Below are 22964 nucleotides of genomic sequence, written 5' to 3'. Positions count from 1 at the left end.
GTAAAAACCCTAAAAGATATGAGAGAATTATTGGATAAAAAGCCTGTACAATCCTCCTTCATTTCACTGGAAATGCATTTTCCTACTTCACTTTGCTCAGTGTGGGAGAGAAGAGAGGAGAAGAAAGAGTCATTATGGATTTCAATTAAGTGATCCCTGGGCAAAGAGGGATGCGTCAGAGAGGGGGAATTAATGTGCTGCGGACAGATGTTTAATAATAATGGCCGAACTGGCCCTGCCGAGAAACACACACTCCACCCGCCGCACCCCACTGTGGCTGCAGGAACACACACACACACACACACACACACACAAGAGAGAGAGAGAGAGAGACACACATTGACACACACAGACAACAATGTCATTTCTCATACCCTGTCACACAAAATAACAAGTCACACACACACACAGAGACACTGGTATCATCACTTGTGTGTGTGTGTGCGTACGTGCGTGTGTGTGTGTGTCTTTATGACCAGTGCTGGCCACAGCGCATATGGCCCTCATTTAGGAACAATGGGCATTGAGAATGACTGGTTGGATGAGCTCTCTGACTGTGAGAGGTGACTGGAAGCATGTTAAATGACATGCCCCGTATGGAGAGGGGGGGGCGGGGGATGGAGGGAGGCTCATGACTAACCTAGGGTGAGGAGTTATTGCCACACTGAGCAACAAAAAATGTTTTCATTGTAAAAAAACAGGGAGCAGGGAAGGAAAAACAAGAATAACTGGAGAGTCCGGGGAAAAGTGCAGAGTAAAGGAAGAAGATGTGAGAAGAGACCTGGTGGAGGAGTGTAATACAAGTGCTGGGCGTTAAGAAGATTTTGATATTGCCGGGTGTGTAAAAGTGGGTCATTAGACAGAGTGCAAACAGCATATAGTTGTGCTCTGTGTTGTTCTCTCCTGGTGACACCTAATCAGTGTTGTGGCAGGATGAATGGCTCGGAGCCGTCCTAACAGTGTTGTCAAAAAAACACAACACATCCGACCAACAATCTCGCTGTTTTCTCTATCTCTCACTCACACATACAATCCTGTCACAACAACATTTCTCTGGTAATTACCAGGGTGGCCTCTCTCCTGCTGCCCCCTCGATGGATGAGATGAGCCACCATGGGTTCACCCCTCCAGCCATAACTCTGCCGAGGATGTCTGCCTACTGCCCGCCGCCGCGGTGGCCCTCAGACGGCAAATTGGCCTCAGAGAAAGACAGAGCGACAAAAGAAGTGGCTCCACAAGCGCAGTGGCTTGCAGAGAAGCAGACATATACTTAACACACAGTGACAGATACACACGGGAAACACTCATTCACTTTCAGTTTTGTCGTTTTCCTGTCTCCGAGGAGTAATCTGTAATACAGACAGTCTGTTCTTCTGATCATTGGCCAGACAGATATACACACGCACACAAACACACACGCACGCACGCGCCCTGCTGAGGTAACCATTCTGACAGGTCAATATGGCTGACGTTAAGTAGGACTTGGGAAAATGGGGGGGGAATAAGTGGAGAGAAATAAACTGATAACTGCATGATGAAGGGAGATAACTTCAGGTAAGGTGGAAAAGGGATGAAAGAAACAAGACAGATCAATACACAGATCCACAATCTGCATCCAGAGAGCAGGCATTTTTCTTTTCTGGGATTTATTTTTCTGCTTTGCTCCAGTAAAGGTTGTGTGCACTGCGAGAGCTAGCACAAAATAAACAGAATTACATATTTCCTTATTGTTTTGTCGTAGTAGTTTAGGTGTTTGGGATTTATAACGTATACACTGATGAATTGTCAGAGCGTTTGGTCCACAAACTTAGCTCATTAGGAAGTTGGTAAAAAAAATGTAAAAAGCCACTTCCGTTATTTTATCCTGGTGCCAGGCCTCCGCATTCTCAAATTTCGTATTTCCTAGATGACCTCGAACGCATCTCCAGGGAACGGCTGAGTGTGTTACCAGGGCAACGCGTAAACTCGCTCCTTTGAAGACATGGCGCAGAATTCCAACTTGAATGCCTTTGACAGGACTCAGGAGGCAAATACCTGAGGTTTGTGTTGAAGAAAGAGGAAAAAGGGACGCAGAAAAGTGCAACTTTACGGATGACAACTGCTTTAAAACACCAACAAAGAAGAAGAAGGAGAAGAAGAAGAAGAAGCAGACATGGCGCAGCTACTGAAAATGAAAAGTAAAGGACTTAAGGAGTTCCGACAGCAATACCTTCTCAGGAACAGGTGTGTGTTCATGTACGAGTCGTTGAAAAGCACTTTGTTGTGTGTTGTCATACACACGGTTACTTGAAACTAAGGCTAATCAGCTATCAGCTAACTAACGTTACCCTATGTGTTGGTTGCACATTCGGTTCTCTTTTGGTCCAGAATATGATTTAAGTGATTTTTAATACTTTGCTCAGTATATATCAGGTGTTTTTAATGTATATTTACATAGTTTTCCCTGTATATGCATTTTAATAAAGAGTAATAGTAAAAGTAGTGTATAGTGTACACGCAGTACAGTTAGTAATGTAGGTTTGTATTCCACAATGAAGGATATCGTGTATTATTTGAAAATGAATGGATGTGAATAATAGTTATAACATGCCTAAGTGTTGTTATTATGTAGTTACTGCAGTGCTCTGTTGTATGTTTACGTGTCTTGTGTGTTTTAGCCAAGCTGAAGAGAAAAGGTGGCAAGAACACCAGGCGGCCACGTGCATTCAGAGCTGGTTCAGGGCCTGCAAGGTGCACGCGTACATCAGGTAAAGTGATAACGCATGTGAGGATGTGTGAGCCAAATGAGCCTCACTTTGGTACAGGCATTAAAATCTTACACGTGTAAGATTAGCTTTTTCCTTTGAGGATTGGAAACATTCAGACAGGGCACTTAAGGAGTTAAATTTAAGGGAAATCCTGATACTCGCTCACTTCCATAATTATCCCTCTTTGAGAGCTTTGCAAATGGCCTGGAGGAGTAAGTGTTGCTTGGCCTCTCTGCTCCTCCCTCACACACACTGAGAAATGAATGGCTCTGTCTCCGTGCCTCTTCCTATCCTGTGACCCCAGCACTATTCTGCGGGGTCAGCAGACAAACTTCCAGACAGTAGGTTAATTCAGATTACTTTAGTTAATTGATCAATGTGTTAAGTGGATAATTAGCAACAATTTTAGCCGCCTAAGTGCAACTCCGGGGTTGTGCTTTACCTACTATAAGCATTGATTTTCTGGGCATATAAATGGCCTTTTGGAAATTGATGACCTCACTGCAGGAAGGGAATCGCAGTGGACTTGCATTTAGAGTATGTTTGAAGATGAATACAAATTTATGCCACTGACTGAGGGAGGGGGTGGGGGTGTGTGTAAAAGGCTCATCGGACATGATTGAAAAGCCTGGAGGAGCAGAAATGTTTGTGTGTGCATGTGTGTGAGAGAGGACGACAAAGAATTTAAGGTTTATTTTCAATTGATCAAATATTCTATCCACTTATAATTATTATTTCATTAGGTTTTCATTCCCTGATCATAAACACCAGAATTATCCGACACAGAAATATACAGTTGAATTATTTCCATGTGTATCTGAATAACTCTCTACAGGGTTGTTGTTGTTGTTGTTTTTTTCCATTTAAACCACTGAAAACCAAATCCAAATAATCATCTCCTCAATGTGACTTTATTATAGACATCTGCACAAGAAAGCAATCATTATACAGAAGATATGGCGGGGCTTCACAGCAAGGGCACGTTTCAGACAAATGGTGAAGGTAAGGCAGCGGCTGGAAAGGCTATAGGTATATTGATTATGTTATGATAGCACACATTACAATTCAATTGCAATATTCCACAAGTCTGTGCGTGTGACCTTAAGAAATGTAATTCCCTCATTACACATTGGGAAATTAGCACTTAGGAAATATGATGCAATGTGATAAGGAATTCCATCTATATCACGACTCCTGAAAATGTGGAAAAGGAAGAGGGAACAGAAAAGTGTAGAGGAGTTTATATGTGTATAATGTGCTTGTGTGTGTGTGTGTGCGAGTGTGCATGTGTGCTTTTGTAAAACAAGGCCCCATTTTTAGCATATTGCCTCCAACTGCTTCTTAATTGAACAGATTGTTGATACCAGATCCAATACCCAGTGCTCTCACGTATAATTTTCCCCTGGATTGAGTTTTGTAAACGTATCACAACAAGCTATTTATCATGCCTGTAAATTGACTGTTTGTTAAAGCATAACTGCCAGCCACTGTTTGGGAGGCATTCAAGAATTGGAAGTGGATGGGGGGGTAGTGTGTGTGTGTGTGTGTGTGTGTGTGTGAGTGGGTGTTAAATAAACGATGAGGGATGTGTCACAATACACATATGGGCTAAAAAGGGGCTGTTTGGTCTCATTTGGAAACAGACGAGCGCTAATTTGAATCACTCGAAATTACCACAGTGCGCTATTTTGAATTATCCTTCAGAGATTTTATTCAAACCCCTCGTTCTCTCTCTCTCTTTTTCTCCCTTGCTGGCCTTATCGCATGTAACATGATGTGCACAAAGCCTCATCTCCAAACATCAAGCTAAATTTACAGCCTCCTTTCAAGTCTTTGTCTCCCCCCCTTCCTCTCTTCCCTCTCTCCCCTGTCGTTATTAAAAAAGACATGTTGAGATATGAATCCCTTTTATGGCCCCGACTCTCCAGTTTGCTCCTGAAATGTGCCCCCAGTGGTCGGCTGAAGCGTTTGGTGTGTGACGGCTCGCCGGGTGCGCCGCTGAATATTCTCTGGCCTTTTGTTAGTCTCTTCTGGCAGCGCTGTCATTGATTATGAAATCCAGAGGAGAGCGTTTGGCTGTCATACATCTCCATTAGCTTGCTGCTTGACTACCATAGATTTTCTTGGCCCTTGTCTGTGTTAGTGTATTAAAAGAGTACCGTCCTCCCCTTGATACAAAGTCCCACTAACCACTCTCTCTCTCTCTCCCTCCGTTCTCTATCCTCCTTTTCATCGTTACTCTTGTCTCTCTTGCTTTCCCTCTATTCCCCCCTATCCATCCTCCCTTCCTTCTTCATTGGCCCTATCTGTGTTTCTTCTGTGCAATGTATTATGTATAAAGAGCTCTTTATCTTTGATGCCTGCTGTGGACAGATCAGAGGGCCGGGAGAAAAGGTGTAATGTCATCTTTTCCTTTTGTGTTCACAGGAGGCATATTTTATCATGAAGATGAATTTCTACGAGGAGATGGCGGTCAGGGTAAATATCAGCACAGTTTACCAAATGTGGTGGGGGGGCACTGTGTTTCTCTGCGTGTGCTGTAATTGGTAGGCCCATCAATTGCACACATTTTAGCATTTCTTCATGAAATTTCGCTGCAAAAACTAACCATCCTAAGAATTTTGTTATTATCTTACATGCCTTTTTCTCAAAACAAACAGAATGCACTTCAGACGAAGCAGAAAAAGTTTGGTGAGGTTGATCTACTGCGGAGATTTACTAGTTTGTCAGCCACACATTTGTATAGACATTATATTATATTTTTTTATTTATACTGTTTAATGTGCAACAATATTTAGGCCATTAATTGAGCCATGTATAGTGACAAGCCCCCCTCAGCTGCTACCACTCTCTTCTCATAAATCATGGCGCCTTGGCTGTGACTGATATTTTAGCATTTTTACACAGAAACATATTTTTACAGTTCCATGTAATGTACTCTTAAGGTTAACAGTTTCAATCTCCCCAAACCATTAAAAGGTTTTATGGGTAAAAAAACCCAAAAACCTACTAGTTTATTGAATCAGTGCATCCATTTGGACTCTTACCAATATTTTCATGTTGGTAGAAAAGCCTGAAAAGGTAGGTCTTTGCATTTAAAACGTATAGAAATAGAAATAAAATCAAATAAAGCTGACCACCATTATGTTGTGGAAGTGGACCAAGCTGTGTTGATGGAAGGTGATATTACCAAAGTGAAAGCTTCTGAAGTAAGATGTCTTTATAAGCCATTTAGAAATAACCATAGTTTTCTTTAGGAAGCAATAGAAATTGCAATGGAAAAAAATAAATAAAACTATGAATTGGGGAGACATTTTCTCAAGTACTGGATTTAAAAGATTTCCCTGTGCATTTCTTCAAAACATTAATTGACAATTCCTGTGAGAATTCCTCTACAGACTCTCAACTCTCTGCTCATACATCGCAAATATCTGGGCAAACTAAAGTCATTGTTGAGAAAGAGGGAGAGAGAGAGAGAGAGAGAGGCTGTTGCAAAGTAAATGAAAGACAAGTGTGAACATCAGAGAAATATTCAGTGTGTAAATAGAGAGACCCAAAGGGAAACAATCATCTCAGATTCACCTTGTGACACTTCCTTTGAATCAATTTTGATTTTATTTTTCTTTCTCTCCTCTCCCGTTGTCTTCATCACAAAGTGGGAGCTAACAGAGGATAATGTATTAGGGCCGTAATAGAAACCAGTGTTTACATAGCGCACCCTGGGTTTGTATTAGATTCAACAGCATTGATTTCACTAGTCAACAAAGGTCAGCAAGAACTCAGGAGGCGGCAATTACTTTATTTAAAATTATCTATTGACTGGCAGATCAATGCTAATTCTCATTTTGCTCTTTGTTGTTTTTTTTTTGCCATCCTCCACTCCGTCTCTTCTCTCCACCTCCCTCTTCTCACACTGTGATTATTCTTTTACCTGCCATTGTTTTAATCTCCTAATTAGTCTGAAGGACATCCAGCCCCTTGCTTTAAAATGGTCCACTGGTGTGTCTGTGTGTGTCACACCAGCTAATCTGCAGCCTCCACAATCAATGGGGACTGATACAGTTAAATGTATGAAGTGATGACAGCTGCCTATTCCACCTTGGACTGTCCCGCCATCATTCCCGAGGGGGAAACAAAAACTGCATGCATGTTAATGTGCGCTTTAAAAGTTTTTACTCATCGTTTGAAAAGTTTTCTCTCACTTGTGTGTCATGACAATTATCTAATGTAATGTTTCCATCTCAAAAAAGACATAGAGCTGAAACAATTAATCGATTACTGAATCAATCGACAACTATTTTGATAATCGATTAATCGTTTGAAGCTTTTTTCATGATTAACACAAGATTTCCGATTGCTTAAGCTTCTTAAATCTGAGTATTTTCTTAATTTCTTTGCTCTGGATAACAAAGAAATCATTAAAAGTTAATGACATAAACAAGACATTTGAGAACATCATAATTTCCAGGTTTGAACATTTTTTTTAACGATTCATCGATTAATTGAGAAAATAATCGACAGATTAATCGATTATGAAAATAAACGTTAGTTGCAGCTCTAGTAACATAATATATGTGACAGACAAAATCAGTATTTGATACTGGAATAATTACGATATAAAATAAGGAGAAAGGTGGGATTTGCCTGATTGAGCTTGTCCACTGCACATCTACCTACAACTGCAATCATGCCCTTATACGTGCTGTGCTTCGTTATCTATTTGACTCTGAATGGGCCATTAACTGACTTACCATTTTGGATGTCATGTTATATTGAAGACCTGAAACTAGTGATTGAGCCCTCAGCAAAATGTTTATCAAATACAGACATTAAAAATGGCCATTCAATATAATGGAAAGGAATATGAGATTGAGTGTTAACAGATCGTGGTCAAGTGCGACTTTTATAAACAGTCCGTGTTTGATCCCTCACAGATCCAGCGGAGATGGAGAGGATTCTATGTGAGGAAATATGTCCACAACTTCTATGCGCGCAAGAACTACCTGGCAGAAGTGTCCTGGAAAAACAAAGTGATCAGGTGAATGTCTTTGCAGCTTCACCACTTTAATGTGTTTTATTGCAGTATTATAGTATAAACATTTTCTTTTCAAACACCAGTACTGTAGTCCTCATGTGGACAAAAACCTGGTCCTAATGAGGCAGAAGTGCAATCCCTGAGTTCTGAGGATGTGAAGGTAGATTAATGTTAAGGCTAGACTAGACTAAGGCTAGTCCAGGTTTAGATTAAGTCCTAACTACTAAATTTTTTTATATACAGAAAGGAATGAAAGAGACTGAGGGACTGAGTGTGAGAGAGAGAGAGAGAGAGAGAGAAGTCCTCTAAAGTGCTTGAGGCCAAGAGTGGGAGAAGTGAACGATGTGAAGAAATTAAAAATTAGCCTCTGATTTGAACCACAGCTCGTGCATTAATAAAACATCCCATGCTCCAGGGCTTACTGCTACAGATACACCATCTTTTATTTTTGACAAAAAAAAAAAAACGATCACGTTTATCTAATGGTCACATTTTTAATGTTGCTAATATATTTTACCAGAAAATATCTTTAGGCTTCTGCTAAAATTAAATGTAAATTTGTTAAAGTGCTCCTTGGATCACTGACTTCCCCTCTCAGTTCCCCACCAGCGTTTCCACCTTTCCTCTGCACCGATGCCCCTTTTAGAGTTGGGGGGGGGTTGAGGTTGTTAAAGTCCATTAAGGAAGTGTTGCCACTGCCGTTTTATATATCACACAAAGACAAACACACACAAATGCAAACTGTGTCCAGTAAATTCAGCTCTACAACCGATGAAATAAATACGTGAAAGTAGCATAATTGTGCTTTTAATCTCCGCATCAAATGTGACAATGAAATAGAATGAGCATTTTTTTTTACAGACACCGTGGTATGTAAGTATGTGATTTATGTGTAATTAGACGAAAGATTACAGAGCTTGTGAAAACGCGTTACACGACCATGGAACAGGATTTAAAATAAGAACATTATAAACTTGGACAATAACATAAATGTATTTATTTATAAAATAGTTTGGAGTGTTCCGAATTATGTTGCTAAAATATCATCCATACTTTTCTTTGTCCATGTCTCTCCACCCTTTTACATAGTATACTTTAAAAACACACCTAAATACAAAGAGTGTCATTAGACCAGATCAAAGTAAAATGTTGTAAATATAAATTGTGTGAGTCTGTGAGAGACACACACACACACACACACACACACACACACACACACACACAGCCCCTCCTTCACAGTGCTTTGTGGTGTTGAGGTCACTTCACTTCTCCAGTTAATCACATGTTTATTTAGTACTGCCGGAGTCACAATCAATTAACACCCCGGCAGTATTTATTTAAAATATCCTCTTTGTGTTCGCCGTTAAGCCCTCGGATTGCACGCTGCCTGATCGCTCACCCGGTGATGGCCCGCTTTTTAATCCAGCAGCACGCTCCGTCCCTGAGTCTCTCTGTCTGTGTGTGTGTCTGTGTGTCTGTGTGTCCGACCTGCTGCATAAATGATTCAAAACTGGACTAATGGTCCCCATTTAGTGCGGGCTGATCCGCTGTGCATGGCAATGTAAAGACTGCTGAACCTCTCTCCCTCCCTCTCTCTCCGACTCTCTCTTTTAGTGTCTCTTTCTCTCTTGTGAGCCCCCACATTAAACCATTTTTTTCATTTCCCAAGGTACAGCATTCTGCTTATATTCACTAGCGACACCACCCTTATCCCCTGCCGCTCTCCTTCAATCTCTCCTCTCTTTCTTCTAATCTCCCTCCATCAGTTTTGCTTTATCCCTCTCTCGCTCTCTCTTTCGTTCTCTCTCTCTCTGTGAGCAGTTCACAGTGCCTCGGTGTCCATCCATCCTTCCTCTCCTGCGTAGCCTAATGAAGTCAGGACCCCAGCGCAGTCCCCACTCTGCCACAGTTTTCCTTGATACCCCAACAATTTATCACTTTGTCAGGGAGACACTTAAAGTTCCTGGGCTTTAATAAGGGCATTCAGCGGGACGACGGGGGCAATTAGGGAAGAGGAGCGAGTCGGCTTTGCATATTTACTAAATGTGCTGGTGTCATCGCTGCTGCCACCAACACGGACTGTTGACTGCATGAATTATTCCTCTATCTGCAATAAACAGCTGGGTAATTATTACCGCCATAATCAGATAAATAATTCTTCCTGTGTTGCACCGACAACAACATCTTTTAACGTGTGTTCTCTGCAGAAATGGCAAAGACCAGGGAAAACGTATAGACTTGGTGTTGAACAGCACAAGTGTTATTCTGTCTTTTCATGCTATACGGTCCCCCCCTCTCTTTTTCTTCTTTTTACCCCCTCTTTTCATTCTTTCCGTCTCGTGTGTTCCTCTCAAGGACATTCATGAAAAGAGAGAGACGGCGTGGTGGCGAGTGTGTGGGCCTGCCTGTAAGCCTGCCCTGCCATCGCTCTCTCCACTTCTATGCGTTAGTCTTTCTTTGATTGCTCTTTCTTTCTGATCCAGTTTGGGTGGAGACAAGTTCACTCCTTCAGTCTGATTGGATTTGTATATTCAGTGTGTGTGTGGGCTTGTATGTGTGTTGAAGTATAATCGGGGTGCCTCTTAGGGAAATTACTTTTCAGAGTGAAAACTGTGCAGAAAAGTTGAGAAAATCTGTAGGATATTGTTTAGGGGCCCTTTTTTGTTAGTTTGCGCTTGTGTACATGTTTATAAAAAATACTGCGTAATATAAAAGTTAAAAAAATACTTTATATGTGTATAAATATGAAGCAGCAAAGCAAAATGGATTTGAAATAAAGGTGTTATAATGCATCACAAAGACATCCAGTTAGTCTGTAATTAGAGACCTTGGATATCAGCGAGTATCCAAGGAAAATAACAAACTAATTCAACCCTGGAATCAACCATTAACTATCGGCATCTTCTCATTGTATCTGTTTTACTACTTCAGTGAGTGAGTTAATCAATCAGTCGGTCACAGTAAGTCACGAGGGCGTTGGAGGCTCAAAACATCGAACTGGTCACTGTCTAAAATGATTCACTGACTACCCTCTTCTTTGCCAGCTACTGAATCATTTAATTGGAGCAATTAAAACAGCCAATCAGGTCAAGTCTCCATTAAATATTTAGAACCCGACCAATTAGCTACACTAGTGCAGGACTGGTCGAGCACAGGTGTCGCCCGCTGCACGATAGTGCTTCACTCTCTGATATCCCATCAGCCCTTGACCCCCAACTCACCCATTGTGAACCAGGGAAGTAAATAATAGAGGAAGGAATGAAGAATTATAGCTTCTCTAGATTAGCCATTTTAATAAGTTAACAGTGCAGGGTTGAAATGTCAGTGAGGATTTCAGTTATTTCAAAGCGTTCCAGGACGGCTTGATTATCTTGTCCAGAAGTTCAGCAGCCGTTAAAGGTAATCTGCAGTCTGAGGGCTCCCGCTGCGTTTTATCACCACTTAATCAGAATTCAAAGTTCAACAGTTAACCCTGTATGTACTGTAATTGGTGGTAGATAAACTATTGAGTGAAACTTAAGTCCTTCTCAGAAAGTTCCTGGTTTGTTCCAAGTCCGTCCATCGATCGTTCAGGTGAAGAACATCAAATGGGAGCTTGCTTCAGTGCCGCAACATGATTGTAAACATATTCTGCTGTTATGACGCAGATGATTCGCTTGTGGGAGGAAGAGGTGGAATATGTATCATAATCTGCCATCTCTGGTGTTACAGATTTTTATTAAAGGGAAGTTATAAAGAAAATAAGTTATATTTCACATATAATGCACAGTAACTTACTTCTTTCTTTCTTTCTTTCCGTCTCTCTCTTACACACACATACACATACGGAGCGTGTGCCGCGTGTAGAACAGGGCTAATGAGGGCTGTATGTTGTGGCGGCTGGTTGGGTCGACACAGATCGAGGTGCCTTCAGCCGTTACAAATCTGTTTGGCTTTTGTCCACTACACAGCAATTAATAACACTGGGGCTGGGGGCAGGGAAGCAAAGGTCAGCACAGGCAGACACACACACACACAAGAGCAAAAGTGTGTGCGCATGAAGCATGGACACTGAGGCGCACACGCGTGCACCTCGGACATAAACATACCTTGCATGAGGCAACTTTGAACGCACAAACCCACAAAAACACTGTCTTGTTAAACACACATTATGAGCCGATAGGTTTAAGGAAGCACACACACACACACACACACACACACACACACACAGTGCTATGCATATTTCATTTATTTTGTAATTTAATCTGGTGTGGAGGAGGGAATGAGATTGCAAAGTGTTGTGATTTCTTTTTAAATGTCAGTCGCAGCGGAATGTGTTAACCCCACATTACAGACACACGATGAACGTTGTGATTGGACGGTGGAGACGCTGGACAGACAAGAGACTGTAGAGAGAAGGTGGCGAGTAAAACGAGGACAAAATAAGGTTGTTGATGAGCTTTGTTGAAACTGTTATCGATAATGTTCTTGTTGAATTAGATTGGTTTTGTGTGAGTGTGCGTGCTTTTCCCAGATTACCATGGCATGTGTGTTTTAGTAATTGTTTCCAATTCAGCTTTTAACTTATTACCTCTTGTAACAATAAGGCTGTGGGATTACAGAATGAAATTGCTATGTATGGGTTTTTAATGCATCCCATTTAGCCAGCTTTGCCTAGCAGATGTCACAGACGGACTTGTCCTGCTTGCTGTGATGAAATATATCCATCATCCTCCCACTTACAGCTGCTTACATGCTCGTTTTGCTTCTCTGCTTCAGTGCAGCGTCGTTCTCCTATCTCACTCTCGTTTTAGTGTCTCTGTTTTTGTTGGGCACTTATTTATCCTAAGGACATGTCGGGGAAATCGTTAAACTAAACAATGTGTTCTAAATACACTCTAAAGCTGCTTCAGCCCTGCACTGACATTTTCTTCAGACATCTCGGGGACTTTTCCTGCCGCTGCCCTAGTGAAAATGTTGATAAATGCATGAGTGAGCCCGTGTGAGGAAACATTTCCAAAAATTGAAGAGGGAGTGAGTGGCTCTAATGTCCTCCCTCCTACATGCTCGAGCCTGGCACCATCTCTCGCTTGGATATTGTGTACATTTTACCCTCTGAATGCATCTGTTTCAGACAACCTCTTGCTGCATTCTTCATATGTGAAGGACAAACTCTGGAACATTGGGTCTGGACCTGATTCAGGTCTTAAAACGCTTGGATGTTTACTTTGTACAGGTGTCTCCCTTATTGTCGGCTATATACTTTTATTGTCGGTGTAGCAAATGTCCATTACATTTAAACCACTGCCAAATGAGTTGCCTTTTACATCGAGGAACCATAACAGACAAGCGACTTCAGTATCAAGTCAAACATAGTTGATGTTGATGTTTATTTATGTGTGTGTTTCCCTGTAGGAGCGGCCTGGATGAACTTGAGGAACTCCAGAAGAGAGAGCGAGACTGTCTGGATGTCATTAAAGAGCAGACGAACAAGGTTTATCAGGCTCACCGTTTACACCACCTTCTCAGCACAAAGCAGGTTTGTTCTCATGACAATCAGACAAGATACAAACTTTGAGAGTGTATTTCCATCGTCTTAACCCTGTGTCTGATGATTTGTTCCAGAACTTAGTTGATTTGGTTTTTGGACCCACCCCCCCAGACCCATTTTGTCTGAAGAAAAGTTGTGAAAAGTCTCTAGTTTGGATATTTCACTGGCTGTGTGGCAATCCATGTACAACAAAGTTATGTTCTTACTGGAACTGTGGATGCTTCATTATGGAACTGTGGTGGGCCACCACTTTCTAGATTATAAATGGGAAACACACATAATTACTCATATTTGTCCAATAACATGCGCATATGTGTATATGCATGGTTGAATTTGGAGGGTCTCAGCACAGGTAATGAATTACATCTACAGAGTACCTCTAGAAACTGCCTACAGGGAGAGAAATGTCTTCTTTCCTTTTGTCAACACAGGTGGGCTGTGTGAAGTTTAGATATATATGTGTGTGTGTGTGTGTGTGCGCGCGCATGAGTAAGTATGTGTCTTCATGACTCTTCTGATGTGCTGAGTGGATTGTTTTAGTGCTTCCCCTGGCACAGGTGTGTGTGTGTGTGTGAGAGAAAGACTCCCTACTGGGATCATAATGAAGACAAAGCACACTGGTCACTGTTGATTCAGCACCACCACTCCCCTTACTTTCTCTCTCTCTCTCTCTCTCTCTCTCTCTCTCCACCTCTTTCTCTCTCTCCTTCATGCCAGTGCAAACAGCATTGTCATCATCCGACTCACTACCTTTCCCCCTGCATGTAGTTCGTGGTCACCCAAGATGGCCTCACACACACAACTTTACACATTTATTTATTGAAATGGTGTAAGTTGGAGAGCATTTTGGAGTTAGTCGGACTTCATGTGTTCAGATTGGTTTTATGGATGGCGGGTTAGGGTTTTATATTATTTTTTATATTTTTTTAAATGCTCATGGAAGAGAGAGAAAACAAGTGGGGAACTTTGTCTGTTCCTCTCCACCCTCTGTCAATCTCTTTCTCTCTATACCTCGCTCTTTTTTCTCTTTCTCTGCATATGGCAGGGGACTCTTTCCCTTCGTAGCTTTGACCTTGTCAGCAGTGAATAGATGGCTCTCCCACACAGTTCATCCTTCCTCACTTCTCGGACCCCAGCCCACACACACACACACACACACACACACACACAGAGGGAGAGAGAAAGAGAGAGAGAGAGAGAGAGAGAGAGAGAGAGAGAGAGAGCTTACCAAAAGGCCCCAAGTCCCTCTGACAGAGACAGAGAAGGTGTGTTCCTGGGGTCAACATCATTGCTCTTCCCGCAGCTAGGTTGGTACTTTTGGGCTTGTGTGTGTGTGTGCGTGTGTGTGTGTGTGCCTATAGGAGACTCACTTTTGTGTATGTGTTTGCACGGTGTGTATGTCCCCCGTCCTTCTGTCCCTCTCTGTGTGAGGTAGATGTGTGCACCCATCCTGATTGCATTTTATAAGAAAATAAGTGTTACTGAAAACATAATTGCATCACAATGAGAATTTTGGGTCAGTCTTTCTTATATTTTGTGTAATAATATGTTGTATTAATATTATTATCATTATTGTGGTTATTCAGTTAGCACACATCCTGAGTGAACTAGAATTACACCTCCAACCAATCCAGGAGGCAGTGTTGATGATTGCCCAGACTCATACGTGAAGTGAAGAAATGAATGTATTAATAAAGTATCACATTAATCAGTTAATCGTTATATATACGTGTTCAAAATGAGTTTTGTTTTTTCATGCATTTTTAGGTTTTTATAAAAAGTTCTAAAAACATTCTGAATGTTGTAACTGTGAGACATGAACATGAAGCTGGTAAAAGCTTCAGTCATGGTTCTCTGGAGGCAAAAGTCTCAGATTACTTTATCTACATATCAATTAGTTATTGATCAATATTGCCATAAACATGTTGGCTTTCCCAGCTTTAAAAAATGAATACACACACAATTGTATTTGAAGACATCAAGTGAATGAAAGAAAAAGAGGTAATTATTCATGAAGTGTAAAAGTAATGCTTGAGAAGTCACCAAGTGCTCCTCTGCTGATCCACCCATTGTGACTGGTGACTTGTGACTTGTTAACATAATAACCAATCAGCTGTTGTATCTACAACCCATAGTTGAGGAAATCAGAGTAATTGAAGTTGAACTAATTAACTTCTCTACATTCATTCTTTGAGGCTTGACATTTTCTGAGATTTGCATCAGACGTATACTCATGGCCAAAAAAAATGAAACATTTACTAATTAACCAGTCTGTTAATAAAAATGTGATGTTAATGAAGCTGGTTTAATTTTCCACGTGCCTTTTCTGTCTCTCTAACCTGTCCTAGGCTTTGGGAGTGACCTAAATAGTAAGTGGTGTGATTAGCATATAGAGTAGATACCGAGTCCTCCAACTCAGAGCTTTGGTCTGGTAATTAACTTAACAGGCAAAAGGATTATTGTGATTTAAATAATTTGTAATGAGGCTGACTGTGTCAAATCTCTGTCTCACTTCAGAACAGTGGAGGCAGTATATTGTGCATATGTATTATGTACATGTGTCCAAAAAAACATAACACACCAAGACAGTCTGGTTTCTGTGTTTGAACCCAAATTAATGTTCCATGACTTTATAGCACTTAAATGTCAAATGAGCTAATACTACTTTAAGTGTTGCATTCAGGCCTTGTCATGTTAATAATGTGTATTATGTATTATCATGTGTATTAGGGCTCACAGATTGTTGTATTTTCTACACCCGTGAACATATGAAGCATCTCTTATGATAATTATATCATTAGAGGCTCTTTTCAGGCATCTATATATACCCATCAATTTGTTTATGTTAGTGTGGGTTTGTCTGCATTGATCCACACAACCCTAATTTTACTGGGACACCAACCAAGCAGCCAAAGGTTTACCCCTACAGATAAAACGACATGGATCTGCAATCATATGGTTCATTGAAAGGGCAATAACAGGCGGATCTTTCATGGATAACGTGATTAAAAGTTGCTAACAAAACTGATGTTTTACTTCAGAAGACTGGCCTTAATAGTTTCAATGACTTACTGCTAGTTTCAATTTAAGCTGTCCCATGAGTTAGCTGTTCCATAATTTTAATAATCATAATAATATTTCATAATATAATGTTTCCCCTGATAAACAAAATTACTTTTTGGTTTTCCCAAAATTCTCGTTGACTAAAAAAACCCAAAAACAAATAGTGATCGGGGAGTAAAACGCCCTCGAGGATTTCTTGGAGCCTCAAAGTCCTTGGTTTGAATGTGGGAGGAAACCTCAGATTCTCGTCCTCCTCTTAGCTTGATATCGTCCCCTGATATTTTCAATTGCAGCACAATGTTTTTGTTAATAAAAAGGAAAGCTTTGATAATGATAATATCCTGACATGTACACGCTGGCCCGCTCACTCACGTTCCCTGTAATAAATTGTTAACCTTTCTCTCCCTCTTTCTCTCAGCGCCCAGGGATCTTCAACTCTCCATTCAGGCCAGGTCCCCATGAGACAGAGCTGCTGCTGAGGCAGGTCAAGTACCATCGCCCCACCAGACTAACTCCCAGTGGCAAGACTTGTCTCTTGGGCATTCCTGACTCAACAGCACCAAGTCTTGCATCCCCGGGTAGGAATATCTTAGGAACCTGCTCCTCCAGGCCCATATTGCCCCCCATTGCCAGCAAGAAACAGATGCTCTTGGTAAGCTTGATTGTGTGGCTTTGGGTAACTATCAAATGTTAGTGGGGGGTACAGTTTATAAACAGTGGGTCCTATGCACAGCTCTCAGTCAGTGTTACTTGGCCAACCAGGACGACCTGTCCTGTAATGCATAATTGTTAGTCACTGGAGGGAATATGTGGTGCATAATTGTTACGTGCCCGTTGTGTAGTCAACCCAGGAGTGGACACAGACACAGTGGAAGCAGTAAAGATTTAAAGAAAACAATAGGATACTTTGCACGTATATTTGCAGGGACGCGGCCACAGGATTCAAAGACTCTGCAAAATTTATTGCTCTAATGTTTTGCGCTCAGACAGGGAAGGCATTTGTCTGATGAAGGTCTGAGCACTGACAGGTCGCAGCGATAAATCTGTCAATTCAAAGTTGGACAGTGTGCGCAATGTTTTTGTTTGCTAGAAGTTAGATAGCAAGTGCCATAAAGGTTCATACTCAAAATGGGGAGAGCTGAGTCCAGGATGGTAGGGTCTAAAGAGCACGGCAGGCAAGACCAGACGTGGGGGGGGGAAACAGAATTACTATCAGGGTATGAACAGGGAATCTCAAAAAAGGCTAGGATCACAGGCTGTGCACTGACTGGACAATGGTTGTGATGTGGCAGGGTGGACGTGGCAGTGCTGGGTATATGAAGGCAGGCTGATTGCAGGATTAGTTGCACCTGATGATTCTGCTCTGGCTCTGGCACACATGCAACTTCCACAGTCGTTAACCGAGTCCACACTAACTGACTGGTTTCTGCTGATTTTGATGACTGAAAGACTGGAGATCACACATTTTATGACTGCACCTGATGAGGGATCATAGACTACATGATTTGTCAACTGAACTCAGCAAACTTTCATGAACACTCTCGCAAGAGTGACTATGTCGCCTCTGTCTTCTCCTTTTCATTGGCTGTTGGCAACATGTGTTTGCAGACAGGGGAGGGTGAGATAGGCACACTTGGGAAGATGCATCAAATCAGTAGTCTGAGCTGAGGCCAATGTAACAATAATGTGCATTAAAAACCGGAAGATTTAGACCAACAAAAGGGCTCTTGGTTTAAGTTCCAGTTCAAGCAAGGCCTTTCTGTGTGGAGTTCCCATGTCCTCCTGTGTCTGCATGGGTTTTCTCCAGAAACTCTGACTTCCTCCCACAATCCAAAGACACATAACATCTATAAAGCCATTATTAATATCGAAACCTCTGTCTGTGTGATTGAAGCTGTAAAGCGACACACCGGCTGCATTTTACCTGATTGAAAAGGTGCTGTCAGTTGAGAATGTGTTTATTTAAAGTAAATTAATTTGTCATAGTCCAGCTGTGCGTTCGTGTTCTGCTTGTGTCAACGTATAGCAACAGTATGTGAGCGTGTGTGTGTGTGTGTGAGAGATTTGATGAGGAGTCATTTCAGTATTTGTGTTATTTATGGTCTGTAGCTCTTTATTGCAGCGTGCTTTCGGTTTCTAGTAATGTAAAACATACAGTAAGTGAGCAGAAATGAGGCGTGGATTTGTCTCGTGCGCACGCACACACACACGCACACAGACACACAGACACAGACAGCTGGCAGTAGTTAGGGCCAGTTCATTAATGGTGTCAGGAAAGTCTCCTTGTGCTGACATGGAGAAGAATGCATCATTTACTTATATTTATACACATCTGTCTCTCTCCGTCTCGTCCACGCTGTGTTTCTTTGTGCAGGAAGTCTTTTCTTCCCTTCCCTTCTTCTGCACCCCCCCACCCCCCCACCTCCCAGTCACCCTTCCCTCTTGTGATAACGATCTAGTGTGATGGATAAGGTTGAGGTGCTGGCTGTGGAAGTGGTCAGGCCAGGCCACTGATCCTGTGGCGATAGGAGCAAGGACAGGGTCCCTGTCCCTCCCTCTATCTCTCCACTCTCTCTCCCCCCATCCTCCCTCCTCTTTTTTAACACCAAACAACAACTGAAGGTCACCTCCAAAAAACCAACAACATTTAAATTAATGTGCACTTCACAAATTTTACACATTGCTTTTGGGGAAAACCCCCCCCAGAAATTTCCACAAATGATGCAGTAATGCAAATTTAGAGGATTCTGTTTTAACAGACGCTTTGTTTAGTATGTTTTGCCAAAAATGTCTTTTGATTGTGAGTGAGGACGTCGTCCCTTCTATTTGTCCAACAATAGAAAACATGGAATATTGCATTTCAATCAGTGGGGAAAGTCCTCAGCTTTCATTCACTTATTTTCACAATGAAAATTTTAGAAATGACAAAAGATCCATTTGTGTGTGTGTGTGTGTGTGTGTGAGACAACAGACAACCGTTGCTCCTGGGAAGGAGCCACAATGTCACAGTGAAGACGTACAGTGAAGAAAATGACGGACAGCTGTTTCAAGTTTAACTGACGTGAGATTTGGTCCCAAAAATATGCGTTGGATCGAAACATGTTTACATTGTTTTGCGACTTGTCCGTTGAACACGTGCGTAAGACCAGAACATAAGCAATCGTGACAGTTAAGACACTGTGCATGTTGGCTGCTCACCAATGGAAACAGACGTGTAATATACTGCATGTACCAAGTTACTTACAAGTCCAGGTTAGAAAGTCTAAAGCTGGGGACACACTACACAACTTTCCTCACACACAAACAGATTTCTGTACCAACTAGCGCCGACTGGTGCAAACTCTGCCCAACTGTGAATCGTGAGTAAAATCGGACAAAAGAATCTTGTAGTGTGTCCCCAGCTTAACTCTGAGTCATTCTGCAGCCCAGTCACAGATCACTGAGCTCTCCATCATGTCGGGATGGTGAAGGAGATTGTGACAGTGACTATTTGTGAAGAGACAATGCAGCTTTGAAAGCCTCCCCCTAAAGAAAAAAGTCCCACCATTGTTGAAGTGTCCTATTGTGGTGTCACTATTTCTAATGGAAATGCTCTATTTTGTCTGTTTGGCCCGTAACCTTTTAGGAGATGTGCACAAATAAGGACAAAATGAACTCAGAGGACAGTCAGAAGGCTCCTGTTGGGTATAAAAAAGCCTTTACTCTGACATGCTTTGTGTTTTTTATTACTCTCTTCCTCTCTGTTTCTCTCTGGCTTCTGTTTTTCTGGAGTACAGATGAAATGGACAGGCCTCAGGTTTTTGCAGCACATCGCCACCACTTATGGGAATGGGATCAGCGACAAGAAGTGATCATTTTATGATTATTGTGTCTCACTCTTGTGTGGTTGTGTTTTTTTTTTTTTTCCAGGGTGTGCAAAAACAGCCAGGGGAAGTGTGGGAGCAGTGTGTGCGTTGTCCCGACCTGATGCGTCTGCAGTCGTCGTACGCTCACCTGGAGGAGGCTAAGCATCAGCTGCAACAGTACAAGTCCATGAACATTGATAACGGCATGCTGTTCGAACAATACACAGATGCCCACATGCAGAATTAGACCGTAACATATATATACATGTACAAACACACGTGTCTTGCAAACACAAGTGTATGAACTGTGTGATATAGGGAACTACTTTGCTGGTTTAAATGAATATTATCAATGTACTTGACAAACAGCAACACAATTTAGCTTTATTTGTTCATGTTAGACCTCAGAATTTTATTAAACAGACATATTAGTATTGGAGGGGGCACAGCACTAAAGGGGTTCACAGAGGGCTCACAGTTTGTTTTCGTACATGCTCTTCAAATTGCATCTTTATGTGGATGATACACTATCTTTATCAGTTGTGTCTTCTGTGAGTCAAACCATTGCTGAAGGACTCTCTCCATGGACTTAGGTTGATTCAGTGATGAGAAAACAAAGTTAATGACTTTTTTTCTAAATCTCATTGGGAGTCCCCGCTCACAACCAACATATATCTCACTACTCTGCCCGGAGACCACATTGAAAAGAAAAAGAAAAACACTTTTGGCTGGAGGACAAAAAAGAAATTTCATTCAGGAACTTGCCAATTTGTGTTTTAGCCATTTCTTGTCCTTTGTTTTTTTTGTATGTTGTGCCATATTTTCTGTCATTTTAAACACAATGAGTGTTTAAGCTTTTATTTACAACTATCCTGAGCTGAACTTCACTCTTTACAACATTGAAAACATTATTGATATTATTATTATTATTATTATTATTATCATCATTATTGGATATCCCAGATCATGTTTTTTGTAAACTGTGCTTTCTTTCATTGTGATGTAAATGTTTCTATTATCTATCGTAGTTGTTCTGTCTTTCTCTTTGTTATCGTGCAAATGAAACGGCAAATTTCACATTTACCTGTGTGACAAAGTTTTATCAATCGATCAATCAATCACTCATCAAGTAATAAATGCTGCTTTCCTGCTATCTTGGTAAAACTATTTAAACTGCTTTGTGTGTCTGTGTAGAACACAGGGTTATGTAGATGTGGTAAATTGAATAACCCATTTATAACGCAGTGCTAATCAGATATGGTCAACTTATTGCACATTTTAGGGGTTTGTTTTAATATTTTTGGCCATAAATTCTATGTTTATTTATATAAGTGAGTTTTTTTATTTATTTACTTATTCATATGTGTTCTTATTTCATCTGTAGCTGTGGTTTTAAATAAGAAAGACATTACACAGATTAACAGAGCTCTTTATGTGATAGCCATGTCTGGAGCTTGGTCATGACACCAGCTCACACCTGACTTTTCAAGATGAAGCAGACTGAATATCTTGGGGTTGTTTGAAACGTGTCGGGGGTTCTTTTTTTTTTTTTTTTTCCTCTAAAAGAATAAGAGAAAACACTGAGAGGAGGTGCAGCCTAACCCTTTCAATTTGAGTTGCACAAATTTGTCAAAAGTGACAGCAATTTAATAAATCGCTGCTCTCCATCACACACACACACACACACACACCCGCATACGCCCACCCAGCCACATACCTACATGCAATTCCCATACATGCCCTCCACTGCCCCCTCTCCATGTATACGTAAATGAGGTATATGCATGTGTGTGTGTGTGTGTGTGTCGGAGGGAGAAACTGTGCGTGGGCCCTGCAGTCTGGTCCAGGCATTAGGTAATTGACTGTGTCTTTGCTCAAGGCCTTTCATGGATCACCGTCCTTTATTAGCTCACTTCCCAGCACACACACAAATACACACACACACACAAAGTTCCCAGCAGCTCCACCCCAACCTCTTACCCACCCCCACCACTAGTGCCCAGACCCAATTGCCCGGAAACGAGGAGTGAAACAAGAGAGAGAGAGAGAGAGAGGGGTGCAAGGCAGCGACAGGGGAATGAACTACCACAGCCCCAGGAAGTGCAGATAAATAAGTATATGGTGAGTGAGTGGGCGGGTGAATGGGTGAATGGGATCTCCTGCAGATGACAGCAGTGGTTGGGCGAGTTTGATGCATCTAGGCTGTATGTTTTTTAATACAATATTCTTTGTATTTGAGATACATTTGTTCTAGATATTTTGGGGATGCTAAAAAAGAAGAACTGTAACAGACCGAGCAATTACTTCATTCATTGCCCCAACCTTTGCATGTGCTGTGACTTTTACAAACAGTGAATATTACATTTAAAAGAAAAAAATAATGTTGCCTTTACAAAGGTTTACCTCAAAGAATGACAAAAACACTGAAATTGTGTCAGATGGAAGTCACGATAGCTTCCAGGTAAAGGCCTTTTGCTATGGTACATGGGTAGTAGGAGAGATAGTTCTTCCACTGCTGCATCATATAACTAACTATTAATTTCCCTGATGGTTACCATGAATATTGTTTTTCTTTCCCGGCAAGAACTGTAATGTACTCTCCATTTTCAGTCCCCAAGTCGGGAACGGGGTCCAGTCCAGAGAGGAGGACCCCGGCATCTTTTTCCGATACAAATACCTTTTTGTTTGATCTTTGTGTACATCCACCAGTAACCGTGACCATTTCCAGAGTTGGTCAACAATCT

General features: G+C 41.4%; 1 protein-coding gene across 1 annotated transcript; it reads left to right on the top strand.

Annotated features, from left to right (window-relative positions):
• Nucleotides 1–1993: 1993 nt before the first annotated feature.
• On the top strand, nt 1994–21247 carry spata17 (spermatogenesis associated 17). Its single transcript, XM_058629867.1, has 8 exons — nt 1994–2223; nt 2658–2747; nt 3668–3749; nt 5175–5225; nt 7682–7785; nt 13177–13300; nt 16794–17027; nt 20285–21247. Exons 1-8 carry the CDS (start codon nt 2153–2155, stop codon nt 20465–20467), a joined length of 939 nt encoding a protein of 312 aa, XP_058485850.1. The 5' UTR covers nt 1994–2152; the 3' UTR covers nt 20468–21247.
• The last annotated feature ends 1717 nt before the right edge of the window (nt 21248–22964 follow it).

Source organism: Solea solea, chromosome 5 (assembly GCF_958295425.1).
Source record: "Solea solea chromosome 5, fSolSol10.1, whole genome shotgun sequence".
In the NCBI taxonomy this organism is placed as follows: Eukaryota; Metazoa; Chordata; class Actinopteri; order Pleuronectiformes; family Soleidae; genus Solea; species Solea solea.
The sequence above is the reverse complement of the archived record's forward strand: the minus strand, read 5'-3'. Positions and strand labels throughout refer to the sequence as shown.

Excerpts from the sequence above, each read along its gene's own strand:
- spata17 (XM_058629867.1), top strand. The coding sequence starts at position 2,153 with ATGGCGCAGCTACTGAAAATGAAAAGTAAAGGACTTAAGGAGTTCCGA. Across the intron at positions 13,301-16,793 it reads ACCTTCTCAGCACAAAGCAG|CGCCCAGGGATCTTCAACTC; the intron begins GTTTGTTCTCAT and ends TCTTTCTCTCAG. Across the intron at positions 17,028-20,284 it reads GCAAGAAACAGATGCTCTTG|GGTGTGCAAAAACAGCCAGG; the intron begins GTAAGCTTGATT and ends TTTTTTTTCCAG.